The sequence below is a fragment of the Diaphorina citri genome, unplaced genomic scaffold, assembly GCF_000475195.1.
Source record: "Diaphorina citri unplaced genomic scaffold, Diaci psyllid genome assembly version 1.1 scaffold662, whole genome shotgun sequence".
Lineage (NCBI taxonomy): Eukaryota > Metazoa > Arthropoda > Insecta > Hemiptera > Psyllidae > Diaphorina > Diaphorina citri.
In genome coordinates this window covers 26,801-46,664 of record NW_007378095.1, presented here as the reverse complement: position 1 = coordinate 46,664, position 19,864 = coordinate 26,801, and the positions used below count along the sequence as shown (strand labels likewise).

The 19,864-nt window shown below is 40.8% G+C and overlaps 1 protein-coding gene across 1 annotated transcript; it reads right to left on the bottom strand.

Moving 5' to 3' along the window:
• Positions 1-5,146: 5,146 nt before the first annotated feature.
• LOC103510986 (protein kinase C-like) lies at positions 5,147-19,814 on the bottom strand. Its single transcript, XM_026824882.1, has 12 exons — positions 19,211-19,814; positions 17,776-17,836; positions 14,906-15,056; positions 13,476-13,507; positions 13,031-13,047; positions 12,564-12,710; positions 11,834-11,999; positions 10,686-10,816; positions 9,433-9,552; positions 7,024-7,278; positions 6,319-6,465; positions 5,147-5,614 (listed from the first exon to the last, which is right to left on the bottom strand). The coding sequence occupies exons 1-12, from the start codon at positions 19,556-19,558 to the stop codon at positions 5,435-5,437; spliced, it is 1,755 nt and encodes a 584-aa protein (XP_026680683.1). The 5' UTR covers positions 19,559-19,814; the 3' UTR covers positions 5,147-5,434.
• Positions 19,815-19,864: the final 50 nt, after the last annotated feature.

Sequence of the window (19,864 nt, the reverse complement as noted above, 5' to 3'; positions counted from 1 at the left end):
TTTATATAGACATTACGGCCCGATTTCAGAGTCTTTTGGCAATTTTAAATAGATACACACTTGAATAAAGGTCTCATGTCTGGGATGTATACCTGCCTCGGTAGTGTAGTGGTCAAGGCGCTCGCCTGGTAAACAGGAGGTGGGTTCAATCCCAGCCGAGGTATGGAATTTTACCCTCAATATAATTTGAGATATAGACATTTACTTTGGTTACACTGCTGATGCTGGGATAAAGGGTCTTTTCAGTCCCATTTGGGACAGGATCACAAGGAATATTTTTTTTATTTTTAGTCTTATTTCCTTCACCGACCCCATATAAAATTGTTGAAAGGTGCAGTAAAAGAAGATTCTGTTTTATTCCTAGAACGGGGCCGCTGGAGTAAAGGGACTTTCTTTTGGCAAGTTTAAATAGATACACACTTGAATAAAGGTCTCATGTCTGGGATGCATACCTGCCTCGGTGGTGTAGTGGTCAAGGCGCTCGCCTGGTAAACAGGAGGTGGGTTCAATCCCAGCCGAGGTATGGAATTTTACCCTCAATATAATTTGAGATCCATTATACTAGCTAGAGAAATGTGTTTTTATCTAAATGTATACATACTTATGTGTGTCATCTTCTATTAGAGTACTTACGCCTTTGATTAAAGTACTTACGCCTCTGATTAAAGTACTTCCACCTTTGATTAAAGTACTTACGCCTTTGATTAGAGTACTTACGCCTTTGAGTATGGCCACTGCCTCCTTGCTCAGCCACACGGGATAGAGTACATCATCGTGTAGAATAGATTCGAATAGGTCATCCTCATTGTCCGCCTCGAAGGGAGGCTGTCCGGCCATCATTTCGTACATGAGGACCCCCAAGGCCCACCAGTCGACGGAGGGGCCATAGTCTAACTCTTGCAGAATCTCGGGGGCGATGTAGTCTGGCGTGCCGCAGAACGTGGTGGTGGTTGCCCCGTCTAGGATACCCTCCTGAGAAATAGAATTGAATTAGAAACATGTGCATTAATAGGATTTTTACTTGTATTGACACGTAAATGCTTGACATACAATGTCATTCATTTATAATTAGGAGAATACTACCCATCAACTGATCGTTTACATCAGCTATGGTGTTTTTTTAAGTCAATTGTCCTACACAAGCCTCGGAGCTTTATAGGACGGTGATATACCTACGTATCGGAAGGATGTTGAAAGTACACGATGCTATAAAAATAAATATATACCTCTACGCTATATTGGTAACTAAAAAAAAAAATCGGACTAAAAAAAACTTCACTTATACTTAGGACTCTGAACCACTCAACCTCAGATTGCAGAGTAAGCAGTGCTAATCTCGACGGGTTGGCGATTTTCTTTATCCTCAATCGGCCATGGTGATAGTTTAGGGCTGACATTTGGTTTTAGCGCTACGATATTTTTTTTGTACGGAGCGGAAGCACGCCCTTCGAGAGCTTCGAACTCAACCTGGGCTATTTATTTAGCCAAGGGAAATTTGCAGGCTGGTGTCTCCTCTTGAAGTCCACAGCAGATTAAGTCCCTGTCTACGTCCTGTTTGAATTTCGCCAGACCAGACTAAGCTGGTCCTACTCTCTGTTTAAAGTCCCCAGCCGATAAGCTGAGGTGTAGCTCGCTTATATTCAAAGTCCCCTCGCTAGAAAACGGATTTTTCAGCTAATCAGAAATCAGTATGAACTTAAGGGCAATCTCAGTTGTGATCCGGTCCACTTGCTTTATTTATTTAACATGGGTTAACGATACAAAAACATAATATACTCTCCCACACACCACACACATTGTCTTTACTAAAAATGCTCAGTAGTACATAGGATACTTATTCGGACGCAATGGCAATGCTATACCTACATGAATAATTAGATTCCCAGCCCAGACTAAGCGGTCCTACTCCCTGTTTTAAAGTCGCGCGACCAGCCAGGACTAAGCTGAGTCGTCACCCTTACCTTAAGTCCCGGCGGCGAGCCAGACTAAGCTGACCTACTCCCCGTTTGAAATTTCGCCCAGCCAAGAACTAAAAGGGATAAGACATTAACAAGGAAAAATAGCCATAGAAAGTACAAAGCATGGATTCTTACCTTGCACATCTGCCGAAATCGGCTAGCTTCAACAATGACCCTCCTGCATCAAGTAGAATATTATCCAGCTTCAGATCTCTGTACACAACGCCATGACGATGTAGAAACGTAAGGCAAGCGTCACCTGCACACAACAGCAACAGTAGAAATCTTAGAATAGAATTAGTATCATTTGTTATACTGCGGTAATGTCCGAAAAGTTCCTTCACACTTGCAGTTCTAATGGTAAAATTTGTATCCGGTCAGAAATACAATTTAATAGATCAGTTGCGCCTTACTTGGGTGATTTTTCAAAGTCGGTAGAGCAGGCGAAAAATGAGGACCACGGAATTTTTCTTTTTCTTCTACGACTTCTAATCCCGAGATAAATCGATAAAAAATAAACGCGCCGGTAGAGTCGTGGAACTTTGACGTCACGGCATACGCTCCCGATAGGCGGATGACGTCATAATTCCATGACTCCCGCTTGTATTGTTTGTGCGCAAGGCGTTCTCGCCGCATGTTTGACGGTGAATCTGACGTCACAACTCTTCGAACTTTTTCAATAGAACAGGCAATTCAAAATTGTTTTCTTTTTTCTTTTTTTTTTTTTTTTTTTTTTTTTTTTTCGATTTTGGGACGATAAGACCTCCGTTGTTACAGTTTCCTCAAATAATAATAATAAAATAATAAAAAAAAAACTTACCTCGGCAGCATAGAATCTAGCGCGAGGTTCGTCGAATTTCCTGGCTCTCTGAATTTGAAACATGAGATCTCCTCCATTCACATACTCCATCACGAAGAACAGACGCTCCTGAGGAAATAAATGATCGGATCATTAACTTTAGATATAAGTGTAATAATAGCAAAGGTTGAGTGCGAAGGGCATCCACTCGTAAAATTTGTCGCCAAAATCAAATGTCAGCCCAAAGCAATCACCCAAGTCAGGGCTGATTGAGAGGCTGACGAAAAACGCCGACCCCGTCTGTACACGGGAAAAGGTGAAGAAAAAGAATGTGTCAAACTTTACAATAGGTTTTTGCCTTCAGCTCAGTGCGGTTTGAACACGTTGCTTCCCTCTGTCGTCCGTTATCTCTACGTCCTCTATGCAAAATTCCCTTTCGGGATATTAGCCTTGGACCGCGTATTACGAAGTCAGAGTTGACTTCAATTCAAGATTGAACTGGGTATTAAGCATAGCTCAATCCTAGAATGATTTCAATCCTGATTTGGTAAACCCTGCTCTTAGTCAGGGCTTCAGCATTTTCCCTCAAGGTTAGGGTTGCCTTACACCTCAACCACTTTTGGCTTTTAGTGTACATAGTCAGGCCTTAAAAGGAGCACTTTACCTTGGTTTGGAAACAGGAATGTAGAGCTGTGAGGAACGGATGTTTCGCTGCCAGGGCCAATATTCTCTTCTCTGTCATGGTACAGTCTACGTCATCGTCTTGTATGATAACATCTTTCTTTAGCACCTTGACTGCGTACACCTCGTCACTACTGCCTCTCTTCTCGGCCAACATGACCTGTGCGAATAAATACGGAATTTTTAGCGTTAACACTGACCACAAATGTTGTTCCGCCATAAGTGCAGCTCGATAAATTTTATGATTTGACTTGGGTACGAACCAACAACCTTCAGATCTAAATTGACCACATGAGTAAGCTGGTAACTTGTTAAACACAGATAATAAATACTCAGTCTATTGAATTCGGGAAGTTCCTTTACAACTAACCGAAATCAAACTCAAATGAAGGGGTAAACGCTTTGATGTGCAAAAACTTCATCAGAAGACAGTGTATGTAGTTTCTAATGCTGGGGTTCTAGACAATTGTGAACCCTGGATTTGCTCTTAGTTCCAAAAGGACTCGTCGATTTTCGAACCCACAGCGCTTAGTGTACCGAATTTTGTGTGGACCGTACAACTCGTGAACGGACAATTCGCGAGAATTCGTTAACCCGAGTTCGCTGTAGAAAACAGCAAAAGATTGATGTGCAAAAACTCTGACATCTTTCTTTAGCACCTTGACTGCGTACACCTCGGTGTTGGACCAATTGTGAACCCTGAATTCGCTCTTAGTTCCAAAAGGACTGGTCGATTTTCGAACCCGCAGCGCCTAGTGTACCGAATTTTGTGTGGACCGTACAACTCGTGAACGGACAATTCGCGAGAATTCGTTAACCCGAGTTCGCTGCAGAAAACAGCAAAAGATTGATGTGCAAGAACTCTGACATCTTTCTTTAGCACCTTGACTGCGTACACCTCGGTGTTGACAACTTACCTTTCCAAAGCTCCCCTTGCCCAGGACCTTGATGAAATGAAAGTCCTCTAGTCCCACCTTCCTGTCCCCGCCTGAACTGCCTCGTCCGCTACCACCTCCAGATGTCTTCTCCCCATCCGAGCCTGGAAATGAGGAACAAAGGATTAAAGAGTTTATACGCTTTTCCAGGAATGAAATTCCATGACTATTCCAGGTTTTCTTTAAATTTTCACGATTTTCCATGACTTTTTGCCGATTTTCAGATTCCATGACTATTCCAGGTTTTCCAGTTTTTCCAGGTCGCGTATAAACCCTGGATTAGGTCTTCACTTACATTAGCCGGAAATTTAATAGGTAGGTATATCATCATAGCATGACTATTTATTTGTAGGAGGTACCTACTAATTGATAACAATAATAAATGACGTTTGTGTTAGTAGGTACGAGTATATCACAACTTGGGTGCTCACTACAGAATTGTAGGATTTTTCCAAATATCTCGATAATCCAGCTCCCAATATTTACCTACCATCCTGGCACCGGTCACTGTGCGCATTTATATTACATAGCTACTCATTTTCCTCACGAGGCTGAGTGGGCCCCGCAACGGCCAGTCACGGAATCAATCATTTGAATGATACATTTTTTTTTTTGACCCCGCCAAGAATCGAACCCTGGTCTCAAGGCAAGTTCAGTGACCACTACGTCATGGGAGCTGACTCAAGCTAATAATAATAATAATAATAGACTCTTGAGTGGAAGGTAACCACTAGGCGAGGTTAACGCCGGAGGCGTTTTCTACCACCTAACCCTTACGTTAGCTGTATGGTGTTCACCCCCAGATGAGCCGTTTTCCCGTTCGGAATCTGCGGTTTTCAACTTTGGTCGTGTGATTTTCGGCTACAGGTGTCGTCCCATTTGATCCTGTAGCTATACGGTTTTCCGCTCCGGCTGTCCCATTTCATGCTGAAGTGCGGTTTTTTTACCCCAGCAGTCCAATTGAAGTTTATGCGGTATTTCGCCTCAGGCGTACGATTTTTTTCGCTCCAACTCTGCGTTTTTTCCGCTCCGTGCGGGTTTTTTTCGTGCGGATGCGGTTTTTATTCCCGTCCGCCACTGCCCGCTGCCATCCGACCCGTATAGTAGTCTGGATTGATGAAGGAGAACCCGCGGAACTCGTCCTGATTGATGGATCTGACTACGTCCGCCGCTATGGGCGTGAGGACCGGATCCTCCTTGGTGAACTCCGAGTCGAAATTCATGACATCCTTTTTACTTTTCTGTGGAGGAAACAAACAAGGGACGAGGGTGAGAAGTTGAAATTGTACGAAGAAAATACATAAATGTTGTATGTACTGAAGAAATTGCGATGAAGAATACTTTCCTTCCTAAAGGATAAGAAAAGTAAAAAATATGATGAACAAATTCAATGCAACTTTTATGGACAAAATTTCTCGCTCTCAAGTTAGACTGAAACAAATTTTGGCCCATCAGATTTTTTTTTTTTTTTTAAGAGATTTGATAGAGGAAACTGTAACTGCTAAGGTCTTATCGTCCCGACATCGAAGAGAGAAGGAAAACAGGATAGGAGAAAGCCAGCCATTCCGAGAACGAACATTATCCGTTCAGGATAAAATTCGCCCGGGGCGGGAACAGAACCCGCGGCCTAGCGCTTAAAAGGCAGACGCGTTGGTATTCGAGCTAACTAGGCTGGCTCATGAGATGTTTGGAATCGATGCTTCAGTACAACTTGAGAACTAGAATTTTGTTAATGAACCAACCTCAGTGGTGTAGTGGTTAGCGCGGTGGACTTCGGATCTGGAGGTTGGTGGTTCGAGTTCAAGTCAAGCCATAAAATTTAGCGTAGTGCATTAAGCAGGGAACGACATTTGTGACAAGCATTTATGCTTAACACAATTAAAATTCCTTTTATTTTTCGTTCGGTCCAATATGTCCCAAAAAATAAAAAGCAGAGTACACTTACAATTTTAGGTTTGAACGGAGCCTTGATTCGGCGCGCCTCCAGATCATCCCAGTTCATATCTCGGAAAAATGCATGCTGTCTGATGGCAGCCTCACACCCCTGATTTTGAACACAGCCTAACCTCTTGCTCGGGTTCTTAGTCATGAACTGAAAATGAGAAAGAATAGGGGGAATTAGTTATATGGAGAAAAAATAGGAGGGATTAAATTTATATGTAAAAACAAAACATAATTCAATGCGTTTGGATGAAAAAAAAAAAAAAAAAGGAATGTGGAATTGAATGTGAAATTCCATGATGTACTAAGAGCGAAAAATAAACATCTAAATTTGAACAGTGGTGACGTTATGAATACGAATAACAAAGTTTGAAAATATTTTTGTCTCGTTGCTTTTGAATTGGCTTTTTTCACCTCTATCGTGACGTCAAATATTAAATACAGTAAATCATGACGCCATCAAAAGTTAACACTAGTTTTCTAATCGATTTAGCCATCTCTCTAGTGATTCGTGAAAGAAAAAGAAATATTCCGTAGGTTCTCATTTTCTATAGTTCTTTCAAGTAAAAACTGTCCCTTAACAAACACATATCGATCAATAAATTCGTATAAGCTAGACCCATCCTTTGGGGCTGTTGGCCTCTACAGAAAAGCCTCGGAGTGGGTTTTTCCTGTATGGAGTCAAGTAAGCATCAATAAGAGTACTTACGCCTTTGAGTATGGCCACTGCCTCCTTGCTCAGCCACACGGGATAGAGTACATCATCGTGTAGAATAGATTCGAATAGGTCATCCTCATTGTCCGCCTCGAAGGGAGGCTGTCCGGCCATCATTTCGTACATGAGGACCCCCAAGGCCCACCAGTCGACGGAGGGGCCATAGTCTAACTCTTGCAGAATCTCGGGGGCGATGTAGTCTGGCGTGCCGCAGAACGTGGTGGTGGTTGCCCCGTCTAGGATACCCTCCTGAGAAATAGAATTGAATGGCGAAGCCCCCCTCCCGAGCACGAAGTGCGAGTTAAGTACAAATGCTTGACATAAATGTCATTCCCCGCTTAATACTCTACGCTACGACTTCTACAACTTGACTTAACTTGGACTTGAACCACCAACCTCCAGATTCAGAGTAAACCGTGCTAACCACGACGGCGTCAGTGATTTTCTTTTATCTCTCAATCAGCCCTGGTGATAGGTTTGGGCTGACATTTGGTTTTGGCTACAATTTTTTTTTACGAGCGGAAGCCCTTCGAAGCTTCGAACTCAACCTTGGCTATTTATTTAGCAAGGGAAATTTCAGGCTGGTATCCTCCCTCTTTGAAGTCCCTCAGCCAGACTAAGCTGGTCTACTCCCTGTTTGAATTTCGCCAGCCAGACTAAGCTGGTATACTCCCTGTTTAAAGTCCCCCAGCCAGACTAAGCTGGTCTACTCCCTGTTTAAAGTCCCCCAGCCAGACTAAGCTGAGGTGTACTCCTTACTTAAAGTCCCCCAGCCAGACTAAGCTGATCTACTCCCCGTTTGAAATTCGCCAGCCAGACTAAAAGGGATAAGACATTAACAGGAAAAATAGCCATAGAAAGTACAAAGCATGATTCTTACCTTGCACATGCCGAAATCGGCTAGCTTACACCTCGCCTAGTGGTTACCTTCCACTCAAGAGTCTATTATTATTATTACCTATGCATTATGTAGCAGTAGCTTCTACTTCTGGGATAGATGAGAGAATTTTTCGATTGATGTCAAATACTCCAATAATAAAATCAATTTGTATAAATTCTAGGTTATAGGTAGGTATTGCTTTATTCAATAAACCAAAACTAGAACAAAGGTTATAATAATGAACCTCTCTCTCTTGTCTTGGCGATGTTTGTTCGGGATAAATATTGACAAGGGGGGAGGGGACATGGACCTAATAAACGTACATGGGTGTTATTACAAATTGATGTTAAATAACCTGGGTTAACACGTTAAGTTATCATGAATAAATGCTCATTGTTAACTGTCAGGGTGATTGCTTACATATTGATATTGATTAAAACTCCAGAATCCGAACATTAGAACCTACAAAACCCTGTTGTAGGAACATTGTACAATATTGACTATTCACATATCGATCTAATGCGTCAAGTGGTTTCCTTCAACAGAGTCTTATCATTATTTTTCACCCTCCTTATCAGTGACGGATTTACCACACCCAAGAGTGTATTCTCCCCTTCCTATATCCGTCACTGAGCTGATGACTTTATTCATTAGACTTAAGCATTAGAACAGTATTATGTTTTAGGATTAGACTCAGTTATAGGAACATTGTACAATATTGACTATTCACATATCGATCTAATGCGGTTATCACAAGATTACACCCATTCTATAGGTTGGATTTTAGCTCAGCACCGTGTGACTAACTCACTACATCAATGTAATAATGAGCACGGTAATCACAAACCTAACACACCTTACTAGTGATGAGCAATAATGATGAGTACATGAGCAATGCTCATTGAGCATGTGTCACCCCACGCCACTTCAATATTAAACTGACTCAACATGGCCTTTGCTAGTTTGCTGGCTCCATGGTCTAGTCTAGAGCCCAAAAGATCCCAGGAAAAGGCATAGCTGTCACAGACTATAGTTTTCGACGGAAGTGTAGCAGATTGTTCCTAACGTAAGACCCTACATGTACCTATTTTATTCTTTTTACTTTAACACCCTTACATCATAAGAGTTGGATTTGGGTCTAGAGCCCAAAAGATCCCAGGAAAAGGCATAGCTGTCACAGACTATATAGTTATCGACGGAAAAGTAGCAGATTGTTCCTAACGTAAGACCCTACATGTACCTATTTTATTCTTTTTACTTTAACACCCTTACATCATAAGAGTTGGATTTGTTCATATTACTGTTCGCGTCTAATGTAGCAGTTGGTCCATTGCTACGAAGTAAGAACGGCAGTGAAACACCCATCTTTTCCTTTTCTTCTAAGCTGAGGTATAATCCCTGTTTGAAGTCCCCTAGCCAGACTAAGCTGATCTACTCCCCGTTTGAAATTCGCCAGCCAGACTTAAAGGGATAAGACATTAACAGGAAAAATAGCCATAGAAAGTACAAAGCATGATTCTTACCTTGCACATGCCGAAGTCGGCTAGCTTACAATGACCCTCTGCATCAAGTAGAATATTATCCAGCTTCAGATCTCTGTACACAACGCCATGACGATGTAGAAACTGTAAGGCAAGCGTCACCTGCAACACAACACAACAGTAGAATAGTTTAGAATAGAATATATGTATCTTGTTTATACTGGTAAGTCCGAAAATTCCCTTCACACTTGCAGTTCTAATGTAAAATTTGTATCCGGTCTAGAAATACATTTAATAGATCAGTTGCGCTTACTTGGGTGATGTTTCAAAGTCGTAGAGCAGGAAAAATGAGGACCAACGGAATTTTTCTTTTTCTTCTACGATTTGGGGAGAATTTGATATTGCTCGTTACCTCAAGCAGCGAAATATTCAGGGACAAACTGACGATACGGATAGCGGGTAGGAAGGTATGAAAGTATTTATCAGCACTCGACTTATCAGCTAATCACAGCTACGCCGAGTCAAGTGGTCTGACGGAATAACGCTGGGGAGGGGATTGTCTATGATAGGCTGCGAACCCGGGACATTCTGTGTGGCAACTTAAATTTCATTCAAATCGCATAAACCTTTGTGGAGCAACGATGACAAATTGAAAAGGCGTCGAGTGAAAATGAAGAACTCTCTTCGGTCGCTCATCTAGCCTAATAGATCAGTTGCGCTTACTTGGGTGATCTTGAAAAGTCATAGAGCAGGAAAAATGAGGACCAACGAAATTTTTCTTTTTCTTCTACGACTTCTAGAGCCCGAGATAAATCGATTTAAAAAATACCGGTAAATCGTGAAGTTTGACGTCACGGCAAGTTAATATTTACCTTTACCTATTTTTGCTCAAGTTTTAGACGAGGAGGATTCAGCTCTAGGTTTATTGAGCTATTAAGCTTGTGCAGGAATTAATAGAAAAAAATGTACATGTTACTGGTACACAAGAAAAGAAAGAAAGCAAGAAGAAAGTAAGTAGGTACATCCTACAATTCCTACATATTATTTCGACAACTACAACTCCTACATACATCTTACTTCGACAACACCATCCTCTCTCTATATTTTTAAAGCTGACTATTAGATGAGAACAGATATGCCTGAGGGACGGATGAGTAAGGCCTGCCTTGAAAGCGTTAGGTTATAGTTAGCTTTGGTTGGAATAGCGCGTCTGCCTTGTAAGCGCTAAAAAGACAGCAGGTAATTAAAAAAAAAGGCCTGTGGCGCTATCAAAAGAACATAGTGTACCTACTTACCTCGGCAGCATAGAATCTAGCGCGAGGTTCGTCGAATTTCCTGGCTCTCTGAATTTGAAACATGAGATCTCCTCCATTCACATACTCCATCACGAAGAACAGACGCTCCTGAGGAAATAAATGATCGGATCATTAACTTTAGATATAAGTGTAATAATAGCAAAGGTTGAGTGCGAAGGGCATCCACTCGTAAAATTTGTCGCCAAAATCAAATGTCAGTCCAAAGCAATCACCCAAGTCAGGGCTGAATGAGAGGGTGACGAAAAACGCCGACCCCGTCTGTGCACGGGAAAAGGTGAAGAAAAAGAATGTGTCAAACTTTACAATAGGTTTTTGCCTTCAGCTCAGTGCGGTTTGAACACGTTGCTTCCCCCCAAAGCAATCACCCAAGTCAGGGCTGATTGAGAGGCTGACGAAAAACGCCGACCCCGTCTGTACACGGGAAAAGGTGAAGAAAAAGAATGTGTCAAACTTTACAATAGGTTTTTGCCTTCAGCTCAGTGCGGTTTGAACACGTTGCTTCCCTCTGTCGTCCGTTATCTCTACGTCCTCTATGCAAAATTCCCTTTCGGGATATTAGCCTTGGACCGCGTATTACGAAGTCAGAGTTGACTTCAATTCAAGATTGAACTGGGTATTAAGCATAGCTCAATCCTAGAATGATTTCAATCCTGATTTGGTAAACCCTGCTCTTAGTCAGGGCTTCAGCATTTTCCCTCAAGGTTAGGGTTGCCTTACACCTCAACCAGTAAGTTTTCCGCTAAAGCTGTGTGGTTTTCCACTGCCAGTATTTGGTTTTCCGCTGTGGCTACGGGGTTTTACGCTCCAACGATGTGTGTTTTTTTTTACGTTAGCTGTATGGTGTTCACCCCCAGATGAGCCGTTTTCCCATTCGGAATCTGCGGTTTTCAACTTTGGTCGTGTGATTTTCGGCTACAGGTGTCGTCCCATTTGGTCCTGTAGCTGTACGGTTTTCCGCTCCGGTTGTCCCATTTCATGCTGTAGTGCGGTATTTCGCCCCAGCAGTCCAATAATTGAAGTTTATGCGGTATTTCGCCTCAGGCGTAGGATTTTTTTCGCTCCAACTCTGCGTTTTTTCCGCTCCGTGCGGGTTTTTTCGTGCGGATGCGGTTTTTATTCCCGTCCGCCACTGCCTGCTGCCATCCGACCCGTATAGTAGTCTGGATTGATGAAGGAGAACCCGCGGAACTCGTCCTGATTGATGGACCGCACGACATCCGCCGCTATGGGCGTGAGGACCGGATCCTCCTTGGTGAACTCCGAGTCGAAATTCATGACATCCTTTTTACTTTTCTGTGGAGGAAACAAACAAGGGAGGAGGGTGAGAAGTTGAAATTGTACGAAGAAAATACATAAACGTTGTATGTACTGAAGAAATTGCGATGAAGAATACTTTCTTTCCTAAAGGATAAGAAAAGTAAATATGATGAACAAATTCAATGCCGCTTTTATGGACAAAATTTCTCGCTCTCAAATTAGATTGAAACAAAATTTGGCCCATCAGATTTTTTTTTTTTTTTTTTTTTTTTTTTTTTAAGAGATTTGATAGAGGGAACTGTAACTGCTAAGGTCTTATCATCCCGAAATCGAAGAGAGAAGGAAGACAGGATAGGAGAAAGCCAGCCATTCCGAGAACGAACATTATCCGTTCATATAAAATTCGCCCCGGGTGGGAATAGAACCCGCGGCCTAGCGCTTAAAAGGCAGACGCGCTAACTAGGCTGGCTCATGAGATGTTTGGAATTGATGCTTCAGTACAACTTGAGAACTAGAATTTTGTTAATGAATTGGGCCCTTGCAACTTCACTTCGTTCGGTCCAATATGTCCCAAAAAATAAAAAAGCAGAGCACACTTACAATTTTAGGTTTGAACGGAGCCTTGATTCGGCGCGCCTCCAGGTCATCCCAGTTCATATCTCGGAAGAATGCATGCTGTCTGATGGCAGCCTCACACCCCTGATTTTGAACACAGCCTAACCTCTTGCTCGGGTTCTTAGTCATGAACTGAAAATGTACCACGACCATACAACTTGCACTGCTATATACTGTACAACTTGCAGCTTGCAGTAGGCACTGCAACTTTCGTCACTCGCAAGTCCTCCACTTTCACAACTCCGATTTGGTCTTCACTTACATTAGCCGGAAATTTAATAGGTAGGTATATCATCATAGTATGACTATTTATTTGTAGGAGGTACCTACTAATTGATAACAATAAATGGCGTTTCTTTGTGTTAATAGGTATATCACAACTTGGGTGCTCACTACAGAATGGTAGGATTTTTCCAAATATCTCGATAATCCAGCTCCCAATATTTACCTACCATCGTGGCACCGGTCACTGTGCGCATTTATATTACATATTATTTATTAGCTACTCATTTTCCTCACGAGGCTGAGTGGGCCCCGCAACGGCCAGTCACGGAATCAATCATTCGAATGATACATTTTTTTTTTGACCCCGCCAGGAATCGAACCCTGATCTCAAGGCAAGTTCAGTGACCACTACGTCATGGGAGCTGACTCAAGCTAATAATAATAATAATAATAATAGACTCTTGAGTGGAAGGTAACCACTAGGCGAGGTTAACGCCGGAGGCGTTTTCTACCACCTAACCTAAACCGGAATATGTGTAGAAAAAAAGCCAATAGTAGTAATAATTTAAAACAAACGATCTAATTTGCATAGGTAACTACTAGGTACTATATTTTACAGTTTTATACATACAGGAGACTAATATAATTATGTAACATATTTTATGAACATACCTTGGCACTGATAGCCTTGCTTTCCTATGCCCCTGTAATCAAGAGAGCATTCAAACAGATTAGTAGCATATCTAGGACACATAGTTATCAAACTGCCTCCAGTGTCTAATATGTTTAGTGTGACATTATTAGGTAGCTAATACACAGACCTTAGTGCCTAGATGCCAGCTGTAACCTAGAGGTGGATTTAGACAAGCCAGTACTTGTAAGACAAGTGGTGAACTACGTGCCTGATCAGATCAGTCTGATCACGTATGTAGCTCGGGAAACTAAAGGTAGAAACACACTACTATCACGTGAGCTCACGTCATGTGACATTAGTGTGTTTCTCAGTCTGATCACGTATGTAGCTCGGGAAACTAAAGGTAGAAACACACTACTATCACGTGAGCTCACGTTATGTGACATTAGTGTTTCTCAGTTTGATCACGCCTGTAGCTCGGGGAAAACACAAGGTAGAAACACACTACTATCACGTGAGCTCACGTCATGTGACATTAGTGTGTCTCTCAGTCTGATCACGCCTGTAGCTCGGGGAAAACACAAGGTAGAAACACACTACTATCACGTGAGCTCACGTGACATGACTATCTTAAATTTGATGTTTGATGTTACAATTCAAGTTGATTTTCCAGATAAAGTTGACTCTCCCTTGTTGGCGGGAACGGAAAAGTTTGGTTCGAAAATGTCCGCCTCGGCCGGGATTCGAACCGAGCACCTCACGATTGAGAGTCAGTCCTCTCACCAACTGGACCACAGAGATGAGATGGGCTAAATGGCTAAATCCAACTTAATGTTACACTAGATTCGAGTTGACTAGAGCACAATCAACTATCAAGGGGTCTAGATAATTAACCCAGCGGGGATTTTAATTTTTCGAGAATATTTTAAATGGGGCTCAACCACTTTTTTTTTTCTTCGCTGATAAAGGAAGTTCGAAACACGCTGATCTCAATAGAAATGCTTAAAATTTCATCAAGAAACTTACCCAAAAGTCAGCAACATCTCTTTCTCGGCTAAGGAGTTGATCAAAGGGTATAACACAATTAGCTACAAAGTCATCTGGAGGGATGGCAGCATCGTGGAACACTGTCAGTCCAAGGTTGATAGCTTTGTGAACTTCATGTTCAAATCTTTCATTCCACACAGGATTCATTTTATTTTACTACTTTATTAAGCTTTATTCTGGTTTATTCAGTAGGGTTACAAGCACAAATCAACCCACACAATGTATAGGTACATAAGATCTTGTTTAGACTGCTGGGGTAAAGGGACTTTTTAGTCTCATTCGAGCAGGATAAACAAGATATATTCTATTGTAGAGCTAAATCAACTATCAAGCGGGTCTAGATAATTAACCCGGTGCGGCGGGGATTTTAATTTTCAAGATTTATAAAATAACAAGTTCAACAGAACAGCTCGCTACTCACCAGATGAACTCGCGACAGTGCGAGCAGAAGGTGGGCTGTCGCAGGAAGGTCGCCATGAACTTGTGTCCGTTGATCTGATGTATGCGACGTCGCATCGCACCGCGACGTCGATTGAATCCGGTGCCCTCCTTGAACTCTTTCTTCTGCTCGGCTGGGGGACAAGACAACAGCAAGGGTTAATACTGTTAATAGGATTTTTTTTTTCCTTTCTTTAAAACGGAAGTTATATGTATCGTACCGAAGTCGGTGGGAGAAGGAGGATAGGATAGAAGAAAAGTGATTTTCAATTAGATAGAGGGGTTACAAGCTTTAGAAATTAGAAAACAACAAGACAACAACAAGGGTTAATGGGATACAATTTTTTCATTCTTAAAGCTTAAAGGTCCGGGGTCACAAAGTGTTTACACCATGGATGCAGAAGAAAACACTCCGTTAATTTTTAATTAAATCTAAAAAAAAATCTCGGTTTAAGCTACTTTTTTTTTTTTTTTTTTTTTTTTTTTTTTTGAATTTATAAAAATCAACCAAGCAGATTGCAACCGAGAGTTAAACCTAAACCGGATTTACACTTGGCCCCCGGACTAAACGGAGGTTATATTGTCCCGAAATCGGTGGAAGGAGGATTAGGATAGGATAGGAGAAAGGTAGCCGTTCCGAGAACGAACCTTATCTGTTTAGGACAAATTTCCTCTCGGGCGGGAATCGAATTCGGGGCCTAGCTTAAAAGACATGCATGCTGCCCTAGAATCTAACCAGGCTTTTTTTTTCGAATAAGGCGTTTCAACTCTGGAATCCCAGGTCGTTCACGCCGGTTCTCGGTATTTATATCAGACAGTAGATATTGATATGTTGAGGATATGTGATAAGGGATTAATCAGGCTTTAATTTAAAGGATTCAATCTACTTCAATCCTTGATTGGCTCTGGGTTAAATTTGTAGAATCAGTTGATTCAGTGGCCTATATCGTCGTAATCCTCGCACTTTTGGTGGAACGAAAATATGCGGATACCTTACCCACATGAGAGCAGCATAGCTTGAAACTGGGGAATAGCAACTGGAAAATGGTACTGATTTTCATTTTGATAAAGAGGTAAGAAGCTTAATGAACAGATGACAAACTTTGAAAATATATAAACAAAATCGGTCGTTGAAGAAATGTCAATTGAATAAAGAATGAAAACACGTCCTTCTTTTGTACGATAAGATGTAATGAAAACTAGCAAATGTAAAAGATAATTCGATAAATCGACAAGATATAAAAGGCGGTTAAAAGATTAGCAAACAGTTTTCACTAGGTAACACCTTGAAATAATGTTTTGTTTTAAAGTCCATTCTACGATAAGTTTCAGACAAAAAAAAGGCTCAAGTCGAAATAAAAGCCGGGTTTTTATTGTTCACAAGATTAGCCACCAATATTCATTAACACTTTTAAAAAATACATTTTAAAATCAATTTTTTGACAAAGTTTCAGAAAAAAGGTAGGTACTTAATACTGACAATACGAGTAATACAAATCACACAATCCAAGTTGTAAACAAAAGGAATAAGAACAGTTGTAAGAAACAAAGTTTTTACACAAGAAATATCGCTTTCGAAGAATACGAAGAAAATTCACATGGGAAAATTGCACAACGATAGGAAAGAATGAAAGATTCAAGAGAGAAATTATGACATTGAAAGTTATTCTGACAAATCAATCAGAAGTAAATAAAACTTGACATGGGAATATAAACAAGGCAATCACACATCATCTGATCGGCATGTAGAATGAAATCATCACAATCAATGAAAGTAAAAATATAAACATACGAGTATGTATGTAGTTTATGTTTGATTTATAATAAATACTAGAAGCAGTATTTTATTTTATTACTGTACCCGGAAGAATGAGCCAAGTCGGAAATTTGGGGACGAAAATAAGCTTTATCCTTAACAGATAAGGTTCGTTCTCAGAACGTTTGGCTTTCTCCCATCCTGTCCTCTCTTCGATTTCGGGACGATAAGGATAAGACCTTAAGTAGTTGTTTAGGATAAGATCCTCCCGAGACGGGAATCGAACCCGGGACCTAGTGCTTACAAGGCAGACGCTCCCCTCCAAGCCAACTAGGCTGGACATTACATACAAATCAAGATAAAAGCATCTAATACGGAACCTGAATTGATCGTTGTTTTTACTTGACGTTTGCAAAGCGACCGTTTCGCTTAGTTCAAGCGATACATTTGTCGTTCGAGATTTGTAAACAAACGATCTTATCTACAAGATGTTAGGTTTGAAAACAAAAGCAAGACATAAGTACGTAATAGGTATCTACTCAACTTGGAGATCGAGCATTTACGTCAGTTTTACGTGAAGCAAGAGTGAGGCCCGTCCCATCAGAAGCGTAGACGCGCGACTACTTTTAGTAGCGCGTAGTCGGCTGCAAAACCACACCTATGAAAATGGACACTCTATCATTTTCATAGATCTCTCCATAGACACTCTATCATTTTCATAGATCTGGTTTTACAGGCGCTACTAACAGTCGTGCGTCTACGTTTCCAATGTTCGACGGGTCTGACTTGTACGAAACCTAGGTATTTCTACTGATTGAACGAAAGAAGTGATTTCTAAGTTTTATTTCGACGAAGAAAGTTGGGCTATTATCACCTACGGACTGCAAATACAAACGCTTAGGTAAGACATGGACGGAGCCAAGATATTAATTCTGGCCGTCGAAAGGGTTTTTAAACAATCCTTCCAACACTGAGATACAAGAGTGGACAGAGAAAACAAGCACATGATAGGTATTAGAGTAAAAGATGTCTAGCAGGCAGCTATACCTTTTTGCTATCTGAAATGATTAGATGAGTGTAAGTAAGTAGATTCTTACCTTTTGTAGTAAACACGAGATCCACTCGTAGGCGAAGTCTCCCTTGGGGTTCCAAGTCCACCTAAAACAGAAGTTAAGTACAGTCAAAATATTAAGTAAGAACCCAAGTCATTATAGTTGAGATTGGCAGATTTAAAACTTGTTAATGTTGGTCAACTCTGATCCAGTAAAAAAAAAAAATAATAATAATAATAATAAAAAACTTTCTTTCTCCCTCTTTTTCTCTCACTCAATCACACTCTCTCTCTCTCTCTCTCTCTCTCTCTCTCTCTCTCTCTCCTACTTGTAAAGGAGGGGAGAGATCCCCTCCTTTACAAGTAGGTTCACATTGAGGTGGGTAACTGGCACTTGTTTCAAGTCAAAGTAAGTACCAGGGCCATATTTGGGGGGGGCAAAGACCCCCCCCCCCCTATGGCCCCAAAAATTTGAATCCCTGGCTAGGGGAGGACCAAGGAGCCATTGTTTTAGGGTCTCAAATTAAAAAAAAAAAGAAGAAGATAATATTATCTAGGTACCTAACTACCTAATAATATGCAAAAGGTAATAATAAATTTAATAATTAACAATTTATTCTGATGAGTAGGTAGGTAGAGCCTTATTTCATTGACCTCACCTAGTCAGCTCTAGGACTCTGAATAAGTGTGAAAAGTAGCATGCACCTTATAATAGATCTTAATTAAACCTTGCTGACAACATGAACACATAATTCTCTCACTAGGTGTGAATAAGTGTGAAAAGTAGCATGCGCCTTATAATAGATCTTAATTAAACCTTGCTGACAACATGAACACATAATTCTCTCACTAGGTAGACTTCATTTAACTGATCTGTCTCTCTACCTTCTACTGAGTGTGCAAAAAGTTTCAACATTTCTAAATGTAAGTGTGAAAAGTAGCATGCGCCTTATAATAGATCTTAATTAAACCTTGCTGACAACATGAACTCATAATTCTCTCACTAGGTAGACTTCATTTAACTGATCTGTCTCTCTACCTTCTACTGAGTGTGCAAAAAGTTTCAACATTTCTAAATGGATAGTACAGAATATTAGATCAACAGAATATAAGTAGGTACTTTGTTCATAATGCTGATTGATATTCAAGATTTGTTAGATTAGGTACTTGGATTTTTTCCTTCTTTTTCTTTTTATGGGGGGGGACTTGTGAGACAATTAAGGACCTACTGTTATTGGTCATTTTTAATGCATCTGCATTTGCAAAGAAATCAATAACTTAGGATCTACTTTCCTTGATTGTTGATTTTGTTGGCATATGAATCAACTTTCTGTAGCATATGAATCACAAAAGTTGTGATGTAATATTACATGTCATAGAAGGAAACCATTTAAAACTCTTGTGTAAGTAATTCATCAAAGTCAGGAATGTAGTTCTGTTTGAGATAGCAGGACATTTAGCTAAACTTCCAAGAAACTTACCCAAAAGTCAGCAACATCTCTTTCTCGGCTAAGGAGTTGATCAAAGGGTATAACACAATTAGCTACAAAGTCATCTGGAGGGATGGCAGCATCGTGGAACACTGTCAGTCCAAGGTTGATAGCTTTGTGAACTTCATGTTCAAATCTTTCATTCCACACAGGATCAAATGTTTTGGGTTTGGTGCTTGATCGGTCCAGATGGTTTTCGTCGACATCTATGGAAACATAAGGGTCTATTGGTTGATCCTCTGGTTTGTTTCCAAAAGCCATTGTGTGCCTTTTCTGAAAGTCTGTTGGTCTCAGTCCACAAGCTTCGCATATTTTTATGCGAACAGTTCCCGTAAACATTTGAAAAAATCACAGATGAGAAAGAAGTTAAGCTTTACACTAAAACTAAATACAATTCCCTAGCAAAAGCGAGCTGAACATTGCAAAAAGTTTAAACAAACTCTGGAAAACAAGGCTATCATGTCGATAGTGATAAAAATTTACTGCACTATAATTAATTGCCCCACAATTCCTTGCTGGAAACTGACGAAGCCAACACACGAAACGGTGCAGAAAATCAGGCAAAAAATGCGAAATTTGAAAAGAATTTTGAAAATCACACCAAAAACCTGAATTTGAAAACTCCTGCGATAACAGAATCACCGT

Coding starts and splice junctions, on each gene's coding strand:
- LOC103510986 (XM_026824882.1), bottom strand. CDS start 19,558: ATGTTTACGGGAACTGTTCGCATAAAAATATGCGAAGCTTGTGGACTG. Junction 17,837..19,210: donor GAGATGTTGCTGACTTTTGG/GTAAGTTTCTTG, acceptor CTTCTGTTTTAG/GTGGACTTGGAACCCCAAGG. Junction 15,057..17,775: donor TCTCGTGTTTACTACAAAAG/GTAAGAATCTAC, acceptor CTTGTCCCCCAG/CCGAGCAGAAGAAAGAGTTC.